The following is a 19,651-nucleotide window of genomic DNA, read 5'->3' on the forward strand; positions in this document are numbered from 1 at the left end:
CCGGGTGCCTCTTGCCAGCCTTGCCTGGGACGGTGGGGGAGGAGGGATCTTGATTCTTAAAAGTGTCCCAGAGACCCAACAAGAAAGACGTGGACCCAACAAGAAAGATGTGATCAGCTACCAGATTCTTCTGGAAATAGAGGACCTCTAAGATGGTTTAGCAGGCAGTGTGCTCTCTTAAGACTCGGGCTGGGGGAGGGTCGTCGTACCTTCTAGACGTGGACACCTAATACTTAATGTTACTGCTGGAAAAGCAGAAGGAGGAAGTATGTGGAGCTTGTGAGTGAACTTCTGGAAGGAACCAAAGATAAGCCATGGAGGACTGACCAGTATAGGGCTGGTTTCATCCATGTCTGGCATTTCTGGGACTCGTAGGCTCTTACCTCCCACCCAAGTTCTTTGACATGCACCCCTCTGCACACCTTTGGCTGGCAGGAACAGCCCTGATTTTAGTGACTTGTGGCCACGGGAGGCACCGCGGAAGGTTGTGTTGACCGAAAGCCCCAGTGAGCAGACGTAAACGCAGGTGTGGTCAGATGTAGCCGGTTCACCTGTCCCGGTGGGCATGAAGCCAAAGTGGGCTGACCTGCAGATTCCCGTGCTGGCTCTCCCACCCGAGGTAATTTCTGTTTGTCGAGCACTGTACCCGAGTAGTAGGCACAGTCTGGGGACCCGCTGCGGATCACAGCCAGGTCCTGAAGCACATGCCAGACACGCTGTAGCCTTCACCAGCTGACAGCCACCCCCCTAGAGAGGGGTCTCATGCACGGCTGAGGTCCGGCCCTGAGCCACACTCTGGTCCAACACGCTTCTCCTGTGCTGTCAGACACGCTCCGAAGCAAAGTCTGAGCTTGACGTTTTCTTTCTCCTGCACGTCTGCTGCTCTGGTTTGCTTTTCTTTCGAGCTCCCCTTGGTAAAAAGGACAGCTGTTGACAGGGTAGGAAGAGCGACCACCCGAGTGGGCAGTAATGTATGTATGTTGCTGTCACTGGAAACTCACATCGGCTGAGGGCCGGACGATATAAAGAAAAATATCTTGCTTCGGTTAGGTCGTGTCCTTGTCCATAGGAGGCCGCCAGCCAGGGGGCATCAGCACAGACTGTGCAGCAGAGTAAGATCGGCTCAGATTTCATGGGAAGGGAGAGAATGCAGACAGGTTTGGAAGCTGTGAGTTGATTCCTTAAAATCAGAGTATTGGCCAATAGAAGGTTCTGGATTTCTGGTGACATTTTCAAAGTAGGTTATGTTTTCATCTCGTTAGGATGGCTTGGGTTCATTTCTATCTACACACTAGTTAGAAATAATTAGGTACTAGATGTGCAGGTGAGGAGCTGCTTGGCTGGTGGTGTGGTGGGAGAGAATGTTGGGTATAAAAAGTCCCAGAGAAGAGGAGCTGTGGGTTGGAGTAGAGATCTTGGCTCTGGGTCTTGTATGATCATTGTTTAACCTGTAGCCCAGATGTTTCATTAGCTTGGCAGGGAAATTTGCTAAGTGATGCTCCCAAGATGGGGACCAGATGAAAATGACTTTAATAAATTGGACAAGTGCTCAGAATGAAGTTCAGTGAGGAAAACGTAGAATTACACCAGCCATAACAGATGTCTGCACAGGCATAAGAGATGGCTAGGAATGAGCAAATGTAATGGAAAAAAGTCTGGGGATAAGGATGAGGCCATTTTCTGTCAGCAGGGTAGGTCTGTGGTTGAATCAGCAAGAGGGGTTGTGAGGCAGTGCCCTCCCTTGTAACTATCATTAGATCCTTCCTAGAATATTCTCTAGAATATTTCAGGCTAATAGGGCTGTGGGTAAACTTGGAAACTGACCTACAGATAAAGGAATTTGGGACTTGAACTTACGGAGAATAACTTAGAATTCATAATTTTTTAATATGTAAAAAAAAAAACCAACCAACAACAACCCTGATTTGAAGACTGGTACCAGCTCTTCTTAATCTTCAATGAAGATGGAATTGAGTTTCCACAGCATTTGCGTAGACACAGGAAAAACCTGTTAGTGGAGGTCGTTAAACATCAGAATGAGTTTTTGAGGGAAGGTTCTGGGTTTCTGATGAGGTTTTGAAGGCAGGCTTGGTCTTCATCTCGTTAGGATGGATTACCCCATTCCATGGTCATCCCTGATGGCTGGGTGCTGACCCCGAGACACCCTCCTGCCTTTACATCCCCCGAGAATCTGTCTGTGGCCCTCTTCCGGGTCATGAGCTAGCCGGGGCCATGCAGGTGCGCTGACCTAACTGGATTGTGCTTCTTTCTCTCCTCCCCCTGCAGTATGAGTTTAAAGCCAAGAACATCAAGAAGAAGAAGGTGAGCATTATGGTTTCAGTGGATGGAGTGAAAGTGATTCTGAAGAAGAAGAAGAAGGTAAGGGGCTCTGACCCAGCAGCTGGTGAGCAGCGGGGAAGGGAAGGTAGGCATGGGATGCCTTGTCCTGCTAGGCCGCTCCGTAGACAGAATCCTTCCTCGTCTGGGGAGTGGTGTGCCCAGAGCATCAGCAGTGGTGGGAGGCCACAGTTGTGGCAGACAGACGAGGTAGAGGCCAGTGGCCTCGTCACCCCCATGGCTCCACGTGCTGGCGTCCCATGGGTGACAGGGCTCCATCTCCTGCCATCCTTGCATTTTGCTACCTGGACCTTTGAGTCTTGATCTTAGGAAATACTTTAAGTTCAAAGTGATGATGAGTAAGAGGGTTTGGCGGGAGGGTGGATGAGGCGGTTTCCTTAGCAGCTGTCCCCTCCTGTCCCAGGAACGACCCCCAGTCCCACCCAAACCCCCTGTGTGTCCTGTAGATGCTGCTTCAGCCCGTCTCTTGGAATAGTCCCTCAAGACCCATCCGCCCCTGCTGTTCTGTGTGCAGGAAGCCTGTGCTGTGGTCAAGGTGGGGGTGGGGGGAGGTGGGGAGGGACTGAGCCACTTGGGGGGCATTCCTCTGACCCGGGGTGACACAAGAGAGTGAGCGTACATTGCTTCAACGCGTGGCTGTTTTTGTGTTACTTGTACGTGTTGTGGGAGGAATGATGTTAACCCCTGGGAAAAGCTAGGTGTGCATATTGGCAGAGGGGAGAGTGTGTGTTTCCAGAAAGAAACGGAAAGGGGCTTTGGAGGATTGAGGATATAGGAGGAGTCGTTTTGTTTCTCTGTTTCTTGACTCTGCTGGTACCTTTTTTATTTATGATAGCTTGTTTTATACATGTCGGTGGTAGCACCCTCACCCACTAACATTATACGGACCTCTCAAGCTGCTTTTGGTTCCGAACCTAAGATGCTGTTAATTCAGATGGGTATCAAGGCAGACCTTGAGCGTGGGGCTTATGGAAGGTAAAGACAGGTACATAGTCGTAGGTGACATAAACTTGGAGAATCAGGTAGTTGAGAGAGATGTTGAAGGGTAGTCGTCTTGCCAATCCAAGGATTTAAATCTGCTCTATGTCCTCCTTGCAAAAACATTAGCCAGTGTATGATTGGACACCACGCAGTGGTGGGGGTTTCACTGCTTCCTCAGGTAGCCCATTTTTTCTCTGAACAAATGGACATTTACAGAGGTCTCCCATGTATTTTTTTTTTTTAAGATTTTATTTATTTATTTGACAGAGAGAGACACAGCGAGAGAGGGAACACAAGCAGGGGGAGTGGGAGAGGGAGAAGCAGGCTTCCCGCCGAGCAGGGAGCCGGATGCGGGGTTCGATCCCAGGACCCTGGGATCATGACCTGAGCCAAAGGCAGACGCTTAACGACTGAGCCACCCAGGCGTCCCAAGGTCTCCCATGTATTAAAGCAAAACTTGTTCTCTTATGCTCCCTAAATATCTTCAGGGGTGGTTCTAGAAAGTGTTATGGCTATGAGGTTGAAATTATACAGGAAAAAAAAATAGAATATGATGATACCATTGGTAAAATTCACAAGCAGTAGGGAATTTGTAATCACTTCTTAAATGTTTTTGACTTGATAAACCTCTACAGTGGGACCGGAGTCCCCATCTTGTTCTTACTCCAGGGGGTGAAGGAGGAGGGTGTCTTTTCTGCCCCTCCCCCACTGCACATGCTTGCACACAGTGCTTAACCGTGGGGCAGTCTTTGGAATATCATCCCCTTAAGAGTCCCTGAGCAGGAGAGTTGCTGAAGCCAGTTAAATAAATCACGGATGATGACAGTGTGAATTTAAAAGCGAGAGTTACCCTCAGAAAAAAACAGAGGCCAGTGCAACCCCAGCTCATGACTCAGCAGGCTGAGTCCCAGCCTGGCTTTGGTCACCTTTGTCAGGTAACTTTACTCAGCCCTTCCTGTGACAGCCCTTCGTGTGGCTTAGGGCACTTATGTCCTATCTGATGAAGTAGGGGTTGTGATGTGGGGGCACTTTCCAGATTACAAGATGCCTCCATGCCCATTGCATGCATCCCTGCATCAGACCTCCTGGGAAGGGCTTGGGACACGGGGTCAGCTTCCACGGCACCCAGTCCCCTCGGGAAATCAGCCACTCAGGTGTCCTCACTCAACTGCTCCCCGACCAGGTGCTGAGCAATCAGCATTCCAGAGTCCAAGACTCATACCGACAGAGCTCAAAAGAGGCTCATGTATAGACTAGACCACCAGTTCCTTTATTCACTTTGAGACATGGAACAGTTTCCCAGGCCAGATAACTCACATTAGCCTGACAAACCTGAAAAGCATGTTTTCTCTCTCTAAGGCAAGTGACGTGGGAAGGAAGATGGTTAGAGGTGGTTCAGTGAGCATGAAATGGAGTAATGGAGTGAGTCCGCTAACCATGCAGCAAGAATGTTTCCTGGTCTCTGGCTCCACGATAATTGGGTCCCTTGGATGTTCGTAGGGGCCTTGTTGGGCCCATGCTGTCCTGGGGTCAGTTCGACAGACTCTGCCAGGGTTTGACTTCATCACTGACTTCTGTAGTTTCCTGGCTGACCATCCCTGCACCTCCCCACCACCCCCATGCACGCACACTTCCAACTGACATCATCTTTCGGTTGGGTTCCATTTCACGATCTGCTGTCATGGGGCTTATTCTGTCCCTCTGATTTGGTCCATGATGATGGGACTTTGTGGTTTTGGCCTTAGAGGACAGTCTTATTCCCCATCTCTCTGTATCCCCCATGTACCATATGCAGCAGCATCGGCCCCATTGTTTTTCTTTTTTTCTTTTTCTATTAACATATAATGTATTATTTGTTTCAGGGGTACAGGTCTGTGATTCATCAGTCTTACATAATTCACAGCGGTCACCATAGTACATACCCTCCCCAGTGTTCATCACCCAGCCACCCCATCCCTCCCACCCCCCCTCCACTCCAGCAATCCTCAGTTTGTTTCCTAAGATTAAGAGTCTCTTATGGTTTGTCTCCCTCTCTGGTTTCGTCTTGTTTCATTTTTCCCTCCCTTCCCCGATGATCCTGTCTTGTTTCTCAAAATCCTCATATCCGTGAGATCATACTTATCTTTCTCTGATTGACTTATTTCGCTTAGTGTAATACCCTCTAGTTCCATCCATGTCATTGCAAATGGCAAGATTTCAAATTTTTTGATGGCTGTATAATATTCCGTTGTATATATATACCACATCTTTATCCATTCATCTGTTGATGGACATCTGGGCTCTTTCCATAGTTTGGCTATGGTGGACATTGCTGCTATAAGCATTGGGTTGCACGTTCCCCCTCGGATCACTACATTTGTATCTTTGGGGTAAATACCCAGTAGTGCAATTGCTGGATTGTATGGTAGCTCTATTTTCAACTTTTTGAGGAACCTCCATACTGTTTTCCAGAGTGGCTGCACCGGCTTGCATTCCCACCAACAGTGTAAGAGGGTTCCCCTTTCTCCACATCCTCGCCAACATCTGTCGTTTCTTGACTTGTTAATTTTAGTCATTCTGACCGGTGTGAGGTGGTAACTCATTGTGGTTTTGATCTGTATTTCCCAATGCCTAGTGATGTTGAGCACTTTTTCATGTGTCTGTTGGCCATTTGGATGTCTTCTTTGCAGAAATGTCTGCTCCTGTCTTCTGCCCATTTCTTGATTGGATTATTTGTTCTTTGGGTGTTGAGTTTGATAAGTTCTTTACAGATTTTGGATACTAGCCCTTTATCTGATATGTCATTTGCAAATATCTTCTCCCATTTTGTCGGTTGTCTTTTGGTTTTGTTGACTGTTTCCTTTGCTGTGTAAAAACTTTTTATCTTGATGAAGTCCCAATAGCTCATTTTGCCCTTGTTTCCTTTGCCTTTGGCGATGTTTCTAGGAAGAAGTTGCTGCGGCTGAGGTCGAAGAGGTTGCTGCCTGTTTTCCTCAAGGATTTTGATGGATTCCTGTCTCACATTTAGGTCTTTCATCCATTTTGAGTCACTTTTTGTGTGTGGTGTAAGGAAATGGTCCAGTTTCATTCTTCTGCATGTGGCTGTCCAATTTTCCCAACACCATTTGTTGAAGAGACTGTCTTTTTTCCATTGGACATTCTTTCCTGCTTTGTCAAAGATGAGTTGACCATAGAGTTGAGGGTCCATTTCTGGGCTCTCTATTCTGTTGCATTGATCTATGTGTCTGTTTTTGTGCCAGTACTGTCTTGATGATGACAGCTTTGTAATAGAGCTTGAAGTCCGGAATTGTGATGCCGCCAGTTTTGCTTTTCTTTTTCAACATTCTTCTGGCTATTTGGGGTCTTTTCTGGTTCCATACAAATTTTAGGATTATTTGTTCCATTTCTTTGAAAAAAGTTGATGGTATTTTGATAGGGATTGCATTAAATGTGTCTAGGTAGCATAGACATTTTCACAATATTTGTTCTTCTAATCCATGAGCATAGAATGTTTTCCCATTTCTTTATGTCTTCCTCAGTTTCTTTTCATTAGTTTTCTGAGAACAGATTCTTTGCCTCTTTGGTTAGATTTATTCCTAGGTATCTTATGGTTTGGGGTGCAATTGTAAATGGGTCGACTCCTTAATTTCTCTTTCTTCTGTCTTGTTGTTGGTGTATAGAAATGCCACTGATTTCTGTGCATTGATTTTATATCCTGCCACTTTACTGAATTCCTGTATGAGTTCTAGCAGTTTTGAGGTGGAGTCTTTTGGATTTTCCACATAAAGTATCATATCATCTGCAAAGAGTGAGAGTTTGACTTCTTTGCCGATTCAGATGCTTTTTATTTCTTTTTGTTGCCTGATTGCTGTGGCTAGGACTTCTAGTACTATGTTGAATAGCAGTGGTGACAGTGGACATCCCTGCTATGTTCCTGACCTTAAGGGAAAAGCTCTTAGTTTTTCCCCATTGAGTGTGATATTTGCTGTGGGTTTTTCATAGATGGCTTTTATGATATTGAGGTATGTACCCTCTATCCCTACACTGTGAAGAGTTTTGATCAAGAAAGGATGCTGTACTTTGTCAAATGCTTTTTCTGCATCTATTGAGAGGATTATATGGTTCTTGTTCTTTTTTTTTAATTAATGTATTGTATCACATTGATTGATTTGTGGATGTCGAACCAACTTTGCAGCCCAGGAATAAATCCCACTTGGTCATGGTGAATAATCCTTTTAATGTACCGTTGGAGCCTGTTGCTAGCATTTTGGTGAGAATTTTTGCATCCATGTTCATCAGGGATATTGGTCTGTAGTTCTCATTTTTGATGGGGTCTTTGTCTGGTTTGGGGATCAAGGTAGTGCTGGCCTCATGAGTTTGGAAGTTTTCCTTCCATTTCTATTTTTTGGAACAGTTTCAGAAGAATAGGTATTAATTCTTCTTTAAATGTTTGGTAGAATTCCCCTGGGAAGCCATCTGGCCCTGGGCTCTTGTTTTTTGGGAGATTTTTTACTACTGCTTCAATTTCCTTAGTGGTTATGGGTCTGTTCAGGTTTTCTATTTCTTCCTGGTTCAGTTTTGGTAGTTTATACGTCTCTAGGAATGTATCCATTTCTTCCAGATTATCTAATTTGCTGGCATAGAGTTGCTCATAATATGTTCTTATAATTGTTTGTATTTCTTTAGTGTTGGTTGTGATCTCTCCTCTTTCATTCATGATTTTATTTATTTGGGTCCTTTCTCTTTTTGATAAGTCTAGCCAGGGATTTATCAATCTTACGAATTCTTTCAAAGAACCAGCTCCTAGTTTCGTTTATCTGTTCTACTGTTCTTTTGGTTTCTGTTTCATTGATTTCTGCTCTGATCTTTATTATTTCTCTTCTGCTGGGTTTAGGCTTTATTTCACATTGGCCCCATTGTGTGTATGAAAAAACTGATGTTGAAAAACCTTGAATATTTTTGCCCAAGATCATACCCTACGTAAGGACACCTATGTGCTGAGGTGTCACCTGGCAGAGAAGCCAGAAGCCAGCCTCCTTCCACTGAGAAATGAGAGCTAGAGAAGCATCTTCCCCAGGGAGCCCTTGGGACCTTATGACTCATTTTGAAACTCCATCCCTGGTAATTGCTAGTATGGGTTCCCCTCCAGCTGGCCTAGAAAAGAGGTGATCTAACAGGTCTTTCCTCAGTCTGATTCTTCTGATGCCAGGCTTGAGAAAGGGAAGCTTCCCATCTTGTTTTCTCTACCCCCTCCTGGTGTCTGTTTCAGGCGTGCTTTTGATTCGGATAATCACAGCGTTCAATTATGTCGCCTCAGGCAGATGTGTGCACGTTCACAGCAGTCAGCCTTTGTGTCGTTTGGTTCCTGCATGGCCGGCCCCTGGTATTTGAGTGTGCTCACACCACCTTGCTCTCTGCGTGTTTCTCTCTGTGTATAGAACTAAGAGGGGCCGAGTGCAGACATGCCACACTTGTCTTCAAGGAAATGGAACAGTCTGCAGATTTGGGTGATGGCCATCCTCATCAAGGTTAAGAACTGGAGCTCTTGCCCAGTAGTTGAGGGTGTAGAAAAAGTCATGGCTGATATTCAGTCATGGGCACAGGTAGAGGTCCAGCCTGACATTCTCAACTCATTCGTCAGTGTCTGTGCTGCCCTCCGTGGTCAAAATGTTGACTTGTCCCCTCCACCTGCAAACACACTGACTTGCACTGGGTTAGTGTGCATGCTGGAAGGAGCCCTTGGCCGAGAAGAGAAGACCTGGGTCCTCGTCCTGACTCTTCCCTTCCTGGCTGTGGCGTCATGGGCAGGTTATTTTGCCTCTCTGAGCTTCAGCTATCAAGAGTTGGATCAGGTGATCACTTTCACTTCGCCCTCTGGAATGCTCTGCACCAGCTCTGGAACCATGCTCTTCACTGATCGTGTGTGTGGGTCACCTGTCCTTACTTAGGTCCTTGAGAGCCTCCTGGGTTAGAGACAAAGCAGACCCTAGAGGCCAAGTGGGTTTATGCGTTGTTGCCTCCTGATCCTCTCAGGCAGGATGGGACCCCCCTGCCTGTCTATGCCTGGTGAATGGTGGGATGCTTCCTGGCCGGGGGAGAGAAGCATGTTTATAGGGATTCCCTGCTCTCCCAAGAACTTTTTAAGGGCAGGGGCCATTGCTGTAAGGCTAGCACTTCCTCGGGCACCTGGCCTGTGTGGTGTGTTTTCAATTATTGTGGTTGTTGGCTCACTGAATGAGTGAACGTGATTTGTGATGATGTCCTTAAATCAGGAAGAACTAAGTACTTAGCAGTTGGATCAAATGAAGTCTCGTTTGTTACTTTTGGCTATCACATTTCCTCCCTCTTTCTCCTCTTGTCAACTTGCCTGTTTGAAGACACAAGGAGAGCCTTTCCTGAGCTTTGAAAGGCCCCAGTGGGAGTCGCTCACTTTGGTGGTATTCTCAGTCGGACTTGCTCAGTGACTTCGGTCTGTAGGGGCTTGATTCCAGGGTATGCCATAGCCAAATATTTTGTGATCATCTCTCACTGAGATGTAAAAAGTATCTTTTTGGTTATATTAACAAGCATCTAAAAATGCTGTCCTCTTGAACCGAAGCTGGCAGATAATGAATCTCAAATTCCTAGGACTCTTTGTTGATATTTGTGGTGTGAACCCCACTATTAAGTGGCTTTGTCATCTCCTAATCATTACATTTTCTTCATCTCCCAGCCAGGCCCAGGTAATTGGCTTTGCTGTGTACATAATAATGATCATTTATTATAATCCTGGAACCCCACTACCGCACTATTTGCTAGGGAATGGACTTCCGAATAAGAAAGATTAGTCCTGGGGCGCCTGGGTGGCTCAGTTGGTTGGGCGACTGCCTTCGGCTCAGGTCATGATCCTGGAGTCCCTGGATCGAGTCCCGCATCGGGCTCCCTGATCGGCGAGGAGCCTGCTTCTCTCTCTAACCCTCTCCCCTCTCATGTACTCTCTCTCTCTCTCTCATTCTCACTCTCTCAAATAAATAAATAAATCTTAAAAAAAAAAAAAAAGAAAGAGAGATTAGTCCTGAACTTCGTCCAAAGGATTTTTCTATGAAAGGATCTGAAAGGCCTCAGTTTCATGTGATTTCTTTTGTACACCAATAACTTAGTTGGGATCTCCTAACATATTCTAGAAAGTTCCATCGTTCTCATTAACAACTATTCATTGTGTGTCTGCCATGTTCAAGGAACTGAGTGGGATCCATAAGGGTATTAGACATGGACCCTTTCCAGCAAAATTATTTTTAATGGCATTATCTGCATATGTAGATTTATTATAGCTCCAGAATTGCATTAGAGTTATTTATCTGTTTCTTCCATGGGCTGAGCCTTTAGGCGCAGGGACCATGTCTTTTCTCTAATCCTATTTCATCTGTTTGGGAAGGTAGAAGACCAGAGGGACCAAAGTAATTACATGATAAGATGGTAATGAGAATAGCTAACAATAGTAGCTAACGCTGATATTGAGCACCTGCCATTTGCCGGGCCTGTTTGATGCTCCATATACTTATTAAACGGTCATAACCATCCTGTGAGGTAGGTACCATTCTTATGCTTGTTTTGCGAAAGAAGATTGAGCACCTTGCCCAAGACCTCACATCCCATCAGAGGTGATGTCAAGGTCTGAATCTGGTCTGTCCGCTCAAATAAGTAGGTTCTTCCCACCACAGTGTTGCGTGTGTATACTCATCTCTTCTGGCTGCTTGGAGAAAAGCTACTATATAGGAAATGCCTAATTAATTAATCTGAAGTCTTTAACTTCTAGCCTGTACTCTGTAGCTGGGATATCACATGGCAGTAGAACTGGTTTCCTGCCCAAAGAGTGGCATTAGTTTTTCTGGAAACACAGACCTCAAATCTAATTGGGTAAGAAAAGGAGGCAGTTAGGATTGTAGAACCAGAATTTAGGAGAAGGAACTTCAGAAATGATCTAGTCTGCTCCCATGGATGATTAGATTTTGGTAACAGAGGACACGAGAGGCCCAGTGCCTGTCCCAGGGTCGCCCACACAGTTACTGATGGAGCCAGGACTAAACTTTGTCCAGTCTTCCTTCTACCACGTCACGTTTCTAGGCCCTCTTTATTTTCTGCTCATTTTAAAACATGCACATTAGGAATTGTGTACACTGTGTAAGGATTTATGAGCACTTCAGTTTTGAAATGTGTTTTCTGTATCCGTAGGTGATGCCTGAGGATGAGTGATAGCTGTATTTTCAGACTAATCCTGTTCTGTCTGGAAGCATGGAGAACTTGTAAAGCTGAGTTAATAAGGTCTTTGCAAGGTTGTGTTGTGTTGTGTTTTCTGAGAAGTCCCCATTGCCGCCAGGAGCATGAATAATGGTAAAGCTTACAGACTCTGTGATGTGTCTAGGAAGTCAGTGCCAGTACAAATTCTTCTCCACTTTTGGCTTCCTGAGGAAGAGCTTCAGAGATGCCCTGTCCATTTCTGGGCTCTAAGAGGGGACAGGATGGCTAGGATAATTATCCCAATTCTCTCTTCTGATTTTGGCGCTGTTCCAGGCAGACCTACGTCTGACCTCGTTCCCACATCACATTCCCTGCCGGCAGATTTTGGAATGTCAGAATGGCTGTAACTTCCCGTGGAACACTGGACATTTGCACTCATTAGATAAAGGACATGCTTACCCCATTCTGTGGTCTTCTAAGAGCATACCCTGCAAGCCCTTGACCATTTGCAGGCGGTGGAGACTGACATTCTCTGATTATATCACTTGGAGCTGCAAGGAGAATGTGGCACAGAGGTATATGAGTTGGGTTTCATCACCACCGGGCTAGGTGAACTTGGCGGGGGAAGTAAGTGAACGTCTCTGAGCCTTAGTGTGTTTATCTTTTAAGGTTGCGATCAATTTTGATAACATGAAGGAAGCATTATAGAAACGTTATCAAATGAAGGGAAGACTGGAGAATTTTTTGTGAGAATAGAAAAGGAAGTAGCTAAAAATGATTTGCCTGTATCTTTTCTTTCTCACTTTGTGTTATTCCAAGTCCTCCAAAAAGCACATGCCAAGATGGGATTCAGTGCCTGTGAGAGAAGGTGGGGAGGCCCTCGGCGAGGCTGGGGTAGCTGTCACATTTCCGTGTGGGTCTGACTGCAAGGGAAGGAGGGGAGGGCGGGAGACCGTCTCTTAGATGGCAGTGTGCTCTGAGGAAGGTGTGGCAAGGCTTTCAGGGAGTCCTGAAGCCAAAGCCATGTGGGGGGGGCCTCCTGTGTCTCCCAAGGATGGGCCTGCCCTGGCATCCCTGCACACTCCTCAGCCCGGAGCAGGACCTTCACTACACTGATGGTGGGTTCCAGAATGCCACAGGCGGGACCCTTGGTTGAACTCCCTGTAATTGGAGGTCTTGGGGCACGTTCTTGTGACGACAACTTCCTCTCTCCAGAAAGTTTTGACTAGCCAATAATGTGACGCAGAGCCTTCCCTCAAGTTAAGCTGCTCTATCGTGTTGACTTTTTAAATTACCTTGGAGTAAGGAATTCATAAAAAGAGAAGGGGAGGGGTGACTGGTGAGGGAAGGAAAGGCATAGAGAGAGACGGGGTTAGTAACCTCTAGTTCAGAGGCCTCCTGAAAGGCTCAACCATGCTGTGAGTGTCCTTGGCAGGTGCAGAGGGGACACTAAGGAAGGAGTTACGGATGTACGTGTACAGGGTGGGAGTCTGGCAGAAGGCCAGACAGTCACCCCTAGGGCACTCCCTGTCCACTCCCATTCCTTTCTATCTGCGGACTGGTGAGGGGGTAGGTCTCCATCTCCCTGGGCCTCACTGATGGGCCTCACTGCTGTCACCACTTGGGCTCTCCGTGGTGCTGGTGAGGCCCCGCCTGAGCCTGGACCTCAGGTTGAAGGAGGCTGAAGCCCAGCTCGTTGCGTCCTGCTGGTCGTCCTGGGCTGTTGGTGGTAAACATGGCCGTGAAGCGCTCTCTGCCTCAGAGAGGTGCTGACAGCTTCAGGGATGCACCCCTCTCCTTCCCCCTTCTCTTCCCCTTGCTTCTCCTCTCGCCTCCCACCTGGACTTGAAATGTCTTCATTTTCGGGTGTATCTTGGAGACTACAGCCCATTCAGGACACTGGGTAGCAAAACTGAAGATTTCCTCATGTAGCTTCCAAGACTCCCAAGCCCTTTATTTCTAAGCATTTAAACAAACAATGGTTTCAGGGATAAGTGGGAGCTGTGTGGGCTTCTGAAGATCATGAAACTAAGTTTGGCTGTAGGTATTGTTTTTTAATAACATTGCTATCCCATGGTTGAAGCCAACTTTGGTTTATAACCCCATGAAGATGGTAGGTCATTAGTTGTTCTTCCTGTTTTCCTTCTCTTATTAAGAACATTTTTTCTTCCTAAAATTTTTTCCTTCAAAGAATATTTATTTCCATGTAGAAAAGTGAGGAGAGGGTGATTTGTGTGTGTGGCTTTTGTTTTGAGTTTTTTTCCTCTAGAACATTTGAAAAAGAGGAGGTATGTGAAATGATTTCAGAGGAAGAGAGAAGAATCAAATTGTTCTTAAGATCCGCCAAGCTTCCCTGTGAGTTAACACTGTTCAGGGTACCAAATTGATGCTCAGTTGTACCAGAAAACATGCACTGGTCTATAAGTCAGAACTTGGTTCTCGTCCTCACCAGGCTGTAAACTAGGGGGACACCTTGCTGAGGTCTCTGCACTGCTCAGGGTCTTATTTGAAAGACGGTGGCATAGAAAGGATACTGGAGAGGCCACTCTACCCCAGACCCTTTGACTTATCTTGGTCCCTATTTTCGGATCCCTTCATCAATTTAATGGATGCATCCAAGGATTCCTGCAAAATCTTTAAAGGGAGAGGACTAGATTTTAATGCAATTTTCAGAAAAGGAAAATAAGTAGGTGGAAAGTTGTTTATTTTTTGGTCAGGATATTCTCTAGGGGTGCAGGGTATCTCTTTTAAAAGTATTTTCTGAAATGTTGAGGTTTCATTTGAAAATCACTTGCTATAGAAGAAATGAGGAAAATCTCAAATGAATAAAAGAGAATCAAGAGATGGCAATACCGAGATGACAGATGTTGGAATTATCTGACAAGGATGTTAAGGGCGCCATCATTAAGATCCTTCCATGAGCAATTACACTCTTGACACAGAAGAAATAGAAAGGCGGGGCGCCTGGGTGGCTCAGTCGTTAAGCGTCTGCCTTCGGCTCAGGTCATGATCCCAGGGTCCTGGGATCGAGCCCCACGTCGGGCTCCCTGCTCTGCGGGAAGCCTGCTTCTCCCTCTCCCACTCCCCCTGCTTGTGTTCCTGCTCTCACTATGTCTCTCTCTGTCAAAAAAAAAAAAAAAAAAGAAGTAGAAAGGCTCAGCAAAGAAATAGAAGAAAGATGAACCAAATGGAAGTAATAGCATTAAAACCTACAACTGCTGAAATAAAATCTAAATGAATGGGCTCAACAGCAGAGAGGAGGTGCTTTCTCCAAACATTGCTAACTGAACTGACTTAAGACTTTGGGCAGGATATGTGGTCATAAATATAGATGTGGTTTAATATTTAATTATTTAATAATTATTATTACAAGTTGCCCCCAAATCACACCATCTTTGAAACATCCTATTTTGCTGTTTAAAGAATTCTCATGGTGAACACTTATACTGCGTGTTTAAAATAGGCACCCAAGTGATGAGTTACTTTGCCTCTAAAAAATGTCAGTGTGTCTGTTGGAAGCTGGCCTCTGTGTGCCAGGAAGGCGGTTATAAGGCAGCTGAAAATACGACCAACCAGTCCTTGCTGGGCTAAGAGTATCACCACTGGAATGTGGAAACGAAGGTGTCTCTGCCAGTCCCACCACCTGTGAATCAGTAAGGGATTCAGGCCGGAGGACCAGGTTTCAAGGGGGACACTGGCAAATGGCATGGGTGCAGACAAGGTCAACTAGGATAGTGAGAAGTCCAGAAGAGTGGTCTGGTGAGGAAAGAGTGCAAAGCCTGGGATTATTTAGTATAAAGAAGAGGGTCTGGATTGGCTGTATTTCTACATCTGGAGGGTTCTCATTTAGAAAAAAGATGGTCCCCTCGTGTCTGTGTTTGTTCCAAATGGGCCATTCGTACATTATAATCTCACGGGGCAGTGCATTCTAGGAAGGCAGCTTTTGAAAAACTAGTTCTTGAAACAGAGTTTTCTTGTCTGTAAAACAGCATCTGGTGTTAAATGCTTGTAAACCAGTTGAAAATCCACCTCTGTGGGCTGGATTGGGATTGACTCAGACTTTGGGGATGAAATGGCCCACGTGGGTGGTGCTGCCTGCCAGGTGTGTACGGGGTTGTGTGTGAGTAAAGCTGATGGACACACGCTGCTTAACGTCTCCAAAGGGCTGAACAGAGTCTCCCCTGGCCCCTGGTGGAGGCTTGTCTTCCCACCCTGGTGCTTTGGGAGCCACCATCCTGAGCTCTCTGAGAAACCCACAGAGCGGTAGGCACTTGTGAAACGGTAATTAATCCGACGCCCGCTCTCTTGCCTTCACTCTGCTTGATCATCTCTCCCGGAGAGAGGAGTGTGTTCTTCCCCAGTCGTCCTGGACAGCCCTGCCTCTGTGGCAAAGGCCAGTGGAGGGGGCAGGGGTCCCTGTCCCTGCACCTGGGCGGGGGGGGGGCGGACATGGGCAGGGGGGGCAGCTGCTGTCCTGGTGCTTCCTCAACGCATGGGGTGCTGCTCATCTTGTCAAGCACCTGGGATCTCCGGGACTGCCCCTGAACCCTCTGTCCCTGTCCTTATCCCCAGCTGCCCTGGGGTCTCCTTGGCATCCACAGTTAGTCAGGTTCACAGTCAGCAGGGCTATCCTCTTGGGTAACTACAAATGTACTAGTAACCTCTCCAGGCTTGGGTCCCACCTTCTCCCCTTTAAGGAGAAGAGGGTGGGAGCTGCATTTCCTATGCTTCTCACAGTTCACAGCTTTGCCTCCTTCTCCCTTGTGGTCTTCCTGCTTCTCCCACTCCTCTGGAGTGATGTGTAGTCTGCTTGTGGTCCTCGGGTGTGGCCTTGGCTCCCACCTGTCCTCTGCACCCCGGAGAGATGCTCTCCTTAAAGGGCTTGAAGGAAGCTGCTCAGACCAGACAGGACGTTTCCCACTTGTCCTTTGGGGCACTGAGCTCCAGGCCTCTTAGAAGTCAGGCCGGGAGCTGATGCGTGTGTTTGCATAAGTATTAGCAGCTCACCGTGTGCCCTGGTTCTGTAGCGGAGGACAAGCCTAACTTATTCATTTACAGCTTCTTTTATTGCAGAAAAAGGAGTGGACGTGGGATGAGAGCAAGATGCTGGTGATGCAGGACCCTATCTACAGGTAAGAGTCCTATCCCCCGCCTGTTGGCCCCTGGAGCTGTCAGGCTGGGGGGCCAGATAAATTCAAATAAATTTCTGCCGCTTTTCCCTTCTGTGACCCGTTGTTTCTATATATGTAAGTACAAGAAGCATGTCTACCTTATCTTTAAGCTTGAGAGGAAAATTCTTCTTAGGCTCAGTTGCACTATCTAGAAACGACAAAGGATTTCTGCTTGGTGTTTAGTCCGAATCTTTTGGTTGTAATTTGAGACTCTTCCAACTTGTGCTAGTTTTATCTTCACTGAAATTTTATAATTGCGTATCTCTTCCACCTCTCTGCCCCTTCAGAAACTGAGCGCAGATAAAGGGTTTGTGATCTTCTGGGAAAGCAGAAAGTCACACATATAATCCCTAGAAATTGCTTTCACAACGAGATCGGTAGGATTCCTCTAGAGATTAGATGTGTACTACATGGGCAGAGGAATACCTGGGAGTCACAATACAGAGCACCAGGGTGCTCCTTGGACCCACCGTGGGACCTCAATTCACCAATGTTCCTCTGGTGTCGTGGACTCCACTGACCAAGCCCCACCCACCGCACCCCTACCTCCTTCCTGTTTTTTTCACCGACAGAATGGGTATTAGCTCTTCCTTTGGTATTTGGGAGAACCTAGAGCCAAATGACTTGCTTCGGTCGACAAAACGGATAAAGGTTGGGACTCCACTGCCAAATTGGCAACATGGTGGCCCTACTTTCTAGTCAAAGAGTGGATGCCTGTGAAATGGAATTTCCATTCATTCAAGGAAATATACGAATGTGAAAACACTCAGGTCAGGTGCTGTGCTGGATGCACAGCATCCAGCTTAGTCAGTGGATGACTAAAGTGAGTCAGTCACGGTCCCTCATTCTCGGGGAATGTTGGTCTGGAGGGAAGCACATCACTGGGGCGCAAGACCGTGTGTCTGACAACATGAGTTTCTTTCTCTGAGTTCCTGTTGTACTTTTAGATGTTTGCAAAAACAAGTGTTCTAGTATGTTACTGTCACTTAAAGTCTTCTGCTGGTAGACGATGAGGCTCTTGCGGGGGAAGGACTATGCCCACCTCACTTTTGTATGTCTAGCGTCAAGCCAGTGTCTGGCCTGGATGCACCATTTAATAAATGTGTGATGGGTGGATGGAAAAATGCACTCGACTAATATCTGAAAATTAACTTGAGTGTTACGGTGATTCACAGGAGGGAATAATCACTTTCTGCTTGAGTGATAAGGAAAGCCTTCAGGAAACAGATCGCATCAGAACTGGGCTTCCAGGATGTGAATGGATAAGCCCCTCATTTGCCTTTTGTAAAGGGAAGAATTTCTTGGAGTGTTTCTGTTCTTTTTTTTTTTTTCATAGTGATACCGTACACATGCAAAGCCAGCTCATTGTGGATGTTGCTCCTGGACTTGAATCAACCTTCCCTGGGTTGAAAGAAAGGACTTTCCCCAAAGTTTTAACAACATAGCCCAAACAAGCTATCAGTTTTAGTTTTTATAACAACTTTATTTTGAGGTGTAGTTGACCTACAAGAATTGAGCATATTTAATGTGATTACTTTGGTAAATTTTGACCTATGTGTACACTTCTAAAGCCATCACCTCAGTCAAGATGATGAGCATATGTCACCCCCAAAAGTTCCCTTGTGTGCCCACTTGTTACCTTTCCCTCCCACTCCTTCCGCCCACCCCTGTCCTGTCCCATCTCCCTCCTTCCTGCCCTCCACATCCCCAGGCAACTACTGACCTCCTTTCTGTTTTTCCAGATGAGTTTGTGTTTTTTTAAATTTTGTATAGAGTCGTACAGTGTATCCTTTTTCTGGGCCTGGCTTCTATCCTTAAGCATAACTATTCTAAGAATCACTTGCCATTCTATGTATCAGTAGCTTATCCCTTTTTATTCCTAAATGGTATTCCATTGTACGAGTATAACCCAATGTGCTTAGCCATTCGTATGTTGGTGGACATTTTGGTGGTTTCCAGTTTGGGGCTATCACAACAAAAGCTTATGTGACTGTTCAGTACAAGTGTCTATATGGACATACACTTTCATTTTTCTTGGGTGAATACACAAGAGTAGAATGACTGATTATATGGTAGGTTTGTTTTTTTTTTTTTTTGGTTGGTTTTTGTTTTTGTTTTAAAAGATTTTATTAGAGAGACTACAAGCAGGGGGAGGGGCAGAGGAGAAGGGAGAAGCAGGTTCACGCTGAGCAAGAAGCCTGATGTGGGGCTTGATCCCAGGACCCCGAGACCATGACCTGAGCCGAAGGCAGACGCTTAACTGACTGAGCCAGCAACGCGCCCCTATTTTTGTTTTTTTCATGAAACTGCCAAACTTTTCCAAAGTGGTAGAACCACTAGTGGAGTTTGAGATCTCCAGTTCTTTACATCTTTGCCAACATCTGGTATTGTTAGTTGTTTTTTTTAGCCCTTAAAATACATGCATATTAGTATCTCACTGGGGGTTTAATTTGCATTTCCTATTGACTAATGACCTTGGCATCTTTTCATCTTATGTGCCATTCCTGCATCTTTTGTGAAGCATCTGTTCAAATCCTTAGCCCATTTTTCATTGGGTTGTTTTGTTTTCTTACTGAATTTTGAGAGTTCTTTATAAATTTTGAATACATATCCTTCATCAGGTGTTTGGTTTGCAAATATTTTCTCCAAGTCTGGCTGGGCTTTTCTCTCTCTCTTTAAAGATTTTATTTATTTGAGAGAGAGAGAGAGAGAAAGCATGTGTGAGAGAGAGAGCACAAAAGGGGAGCAGCAGAGGGAGAAGCAGACTCCCGCTGAGCAGGGAGCCCAATGCGGGACTCCATCCCAGGACCCTGGGATTATGACCTGAGCCAAAGGCGGATGCTTCATCAACTGAGCCACCCAGGCATCCCTCAATTCATTTCTTTAATATGATACAAGGGATATATCAAAGTTTCTGTTTTTCCTCCTGCAAACAGATGTCTCCT

At 46.0% G+C, this 19,651-nt stretch overlaps 1 protein-coding gene across 2 annotated transcripts in view; it reads left to right on the top strand.

Moving 5' to 3' along the window:
* Positions 1-19,651, top strand: part of LOC118014032 (carboxyl-terminal PDZ ligand of neuronal nitric oxide synthase protein-like) — a 276,011-nt gene that overhangs the window by 185,960 nt on the left and 70,400 nt on the right. The window contains exons 3-4 of one of the 2 annotated variants that reach the window (XM_035010032.1): positions 2,287-2,379; positions 16,594-16,667. In XM_035010032.1, the coding sequence (XP_034865923.1) occupies positions 2,287-2,379; positions 16,594-16,667 (167 nt within the window). The remainder of the gene's footprint in view (positions 1-2,286; positions 2,380-16,593; positions 16,668-19,651) is intronic. The other variant, XM_035010033.1, reaches the window with a different exon arrangement.

This window comes from Mirounga leonina, unplaced genomic scaffold, assembly GCF_011800145.1.
Source record: "Mirounga leonina isolate KUSES-001 unplaced genomic scaffold, KU_Mleo_1.0 Mir_154, whole genome shotgun sequence".
NCBI classification, from domain to species: domain Eukaryota; kingdom Metazoa; phylum Chordata; class Mammalia; order Carnivora; family Phocidae; genus Mirounga; species Mirounga leonina.